The sequence below is a fragment of the Rutidosis leptorrhynchoides genome, chromosome 9, assembly GCF_046630445.1.
Source record: "Rutidosis leptorrhynchoides isolate AG116_Rl617_1_P2 chromosome 9, CSIRO_AGI_Rlap_v1, whole genome shotgun sequence".
NCBI classification, from domain to species: Eukaryota; Viridiplantae; Streptophyta; class Magnoliopsida; order Asterales; family Asteraceae; genus Rutidosis; species Rutidosis leptorrhynchoides.
Window position 1 is genome coordinate 199,832,481 of NC_092341.1, and position 2,171 is coordinate 199,834,651.

General features: G+C 31.1%; 1 protein-coding gene across 1 annotated transcript; it reads left to right on the top strand.

Moving 5' to 3' along the window:
• Window positions 1-966: 966 nt before the first annotated feature.
• LOC139868489 (uncharacterized) lies at window positions 967-1,803 on the top strand. The gene has a single exon (XM_071856824.1). It carries the CDS (start codon window positions 967-969, stop codon window positions 1,801-1,803), a length of 837 nt encoding a protein of 278 aa, XP_071712925.1.
• The last annotated feature ends 368 nt before the right edge of the window (window positions 1,804-2,171 follow it).

Genomic DNA, 2,171 nt, shown 5'->3' on the forward strand with positions numbered 1-2,171 from the left:
TATATATATATATATATATATATATATATATATATATATATATATATATATATATATATATATATATATATATATATATATATATATATATATATATATATATATATATATCATAACATTTTAAGAAGTTATCTTGGTATTTTAGAGACATTTTAATACTTAAACACAGGTTTTTGTGTTTAAGTATTAAAATGAACAAAGCTTTTTTGTAAAATCATTAGATATCTTTAACAATGAAAGCAATTATAATAAAATCATTAGAACCTATACATGACAATATATCAACAGATAAGTTTTAGTTAAAAGATTGAGTACAAAACAATATGCATGAAATAATTTTTTTAAAACAGTTGGAATCGGTACCTGAATTTATTTAATCGTACGACAGCATGCTCTTGCCAATTGATATGTTATTATCAGTCTACTGCTTCGAATGAAACGAAAAGCTTCGAATATATGTGGGGTTTCAAACTCTGTAATATGTTATGGGTTATATATAGCCATAAAATTTTAATACTCCATAAATAGAGAATTTTAAGGTTAAGTTGATAGACTATCGATTATCTTACTGTACACGAAAATTCAAAACCTCCAACAACACATACCATACTGAGTAAGGGAATTAATTTTAAGTAGCTAGCATATATATAAGGTCAGTCCCACCATGTAATTAATTTAAACGATAATACAAGCAATTGTTCCAAAAGCCGAGTAAAAATAAAGTGAACACCCTTGAAGTCATCATTTGTTTTTCCAACTCAACCGTTAGCCAACGGAATTCAACGCACAAATGCCGGTAACAAAATTCAAATATATTCATATTCCTACAATAACTAAATACTAGTACTAATAGTTAAAGTTAAAGTCATCTTTACCTTTTCCACGATCCCTTTATTATCCCATATAACAAACCTTCAATACCTTGCACTTTCCCATTTGCAACTCATATTATTTATTTTTTTCCAAATGGGTTGCTGCATTAGCAAATCCGTCCCAAAAAGAAAACTGCATTCTAATTCCCTAGTTCAAGACAAGCTCGTAATATCTCAATCTCCACCATCCACTCCATCTCGGTCTCCTTCTCGGTCTCCGCCAAAAAAGCAAAAAATCAACCAATCTCCACCTTCGATAACATCGTCTTCATTTACATGCTCTACCCAAACAAGTACTTGTAACTCTTCTTTATTGTCGTCCGCTTCTTCCTTTTCCTCAATTGCATTATCCAAAGAAAATCAACGCTCGTTTTCAAATGACTTTTTACAATCTTGTGCTATGGAGAATCCTCAAATAATTGGTTTAGATCAAATCAAGAAGAGTGGACAAGTACTCAAGCCATTGAGTCAAGGAAGTAGTCAAAAACGGGCACGTGCAACCTCTCCTATTCTTACACGGCAAAAAAGTTTTAGAGTTGAGAAACAAAAAATGTCGAATACTATGTCTATTGTGAATGGGAGAAACACCATGAGATCTCCATCTCCAAGTAGAAGATTTAATGGAAATTCTAGTAGTAACTATCAAAGACAACCGATGTTGTACTTAAACAACATGATGCAAAGAGAGATTAACGATAGTAATCGTATCCTAAAGCCGATTCCACGAGTTGCAAGTCCAAACCGTAATGTGATTAGTAATGAAAGGTCTAACTATTTGAAGAACAAAGAGAGATTTGGGTATCAAATTGGTTCGAAAGTTGAAGGGGTAGGAATTGGTCAAGTGCTGACTAAAGTGGATTATTCAGGACCTATTCCCATGGAGGATCTTGATAATCCTCACATAGCTTTGGATTGTTTCATATTCCTTTGAAATATGCGTGCAGTGTGTAAAATTGTTAATTTGATGTTCATAGGGGTTGTTTAGTAATAAAAATTTATATTTTTGGGTGCTTATACATTTTTTTTTTATTCAATGATTTTGGATTTCAGAAAGGAGAGTATTAGTGTGTTAATTAGTCGTGTATTTGTTTGTTATCTTATTTAATTGACGAAGATGGTGTCGTAATTCGCTTCATACTTTTTTTTTACGAGGAACGCACTATGAAGAAGTACATTGACTCCTCGTAACTGATAAACAACCTTGTTTCATACTTACTATCATGTCTTAAGATCATTATTTATAAATGGGGTTTCAATCATGTGAGGCAAATTGTATGATAAATTTAGTATATTTCTCTT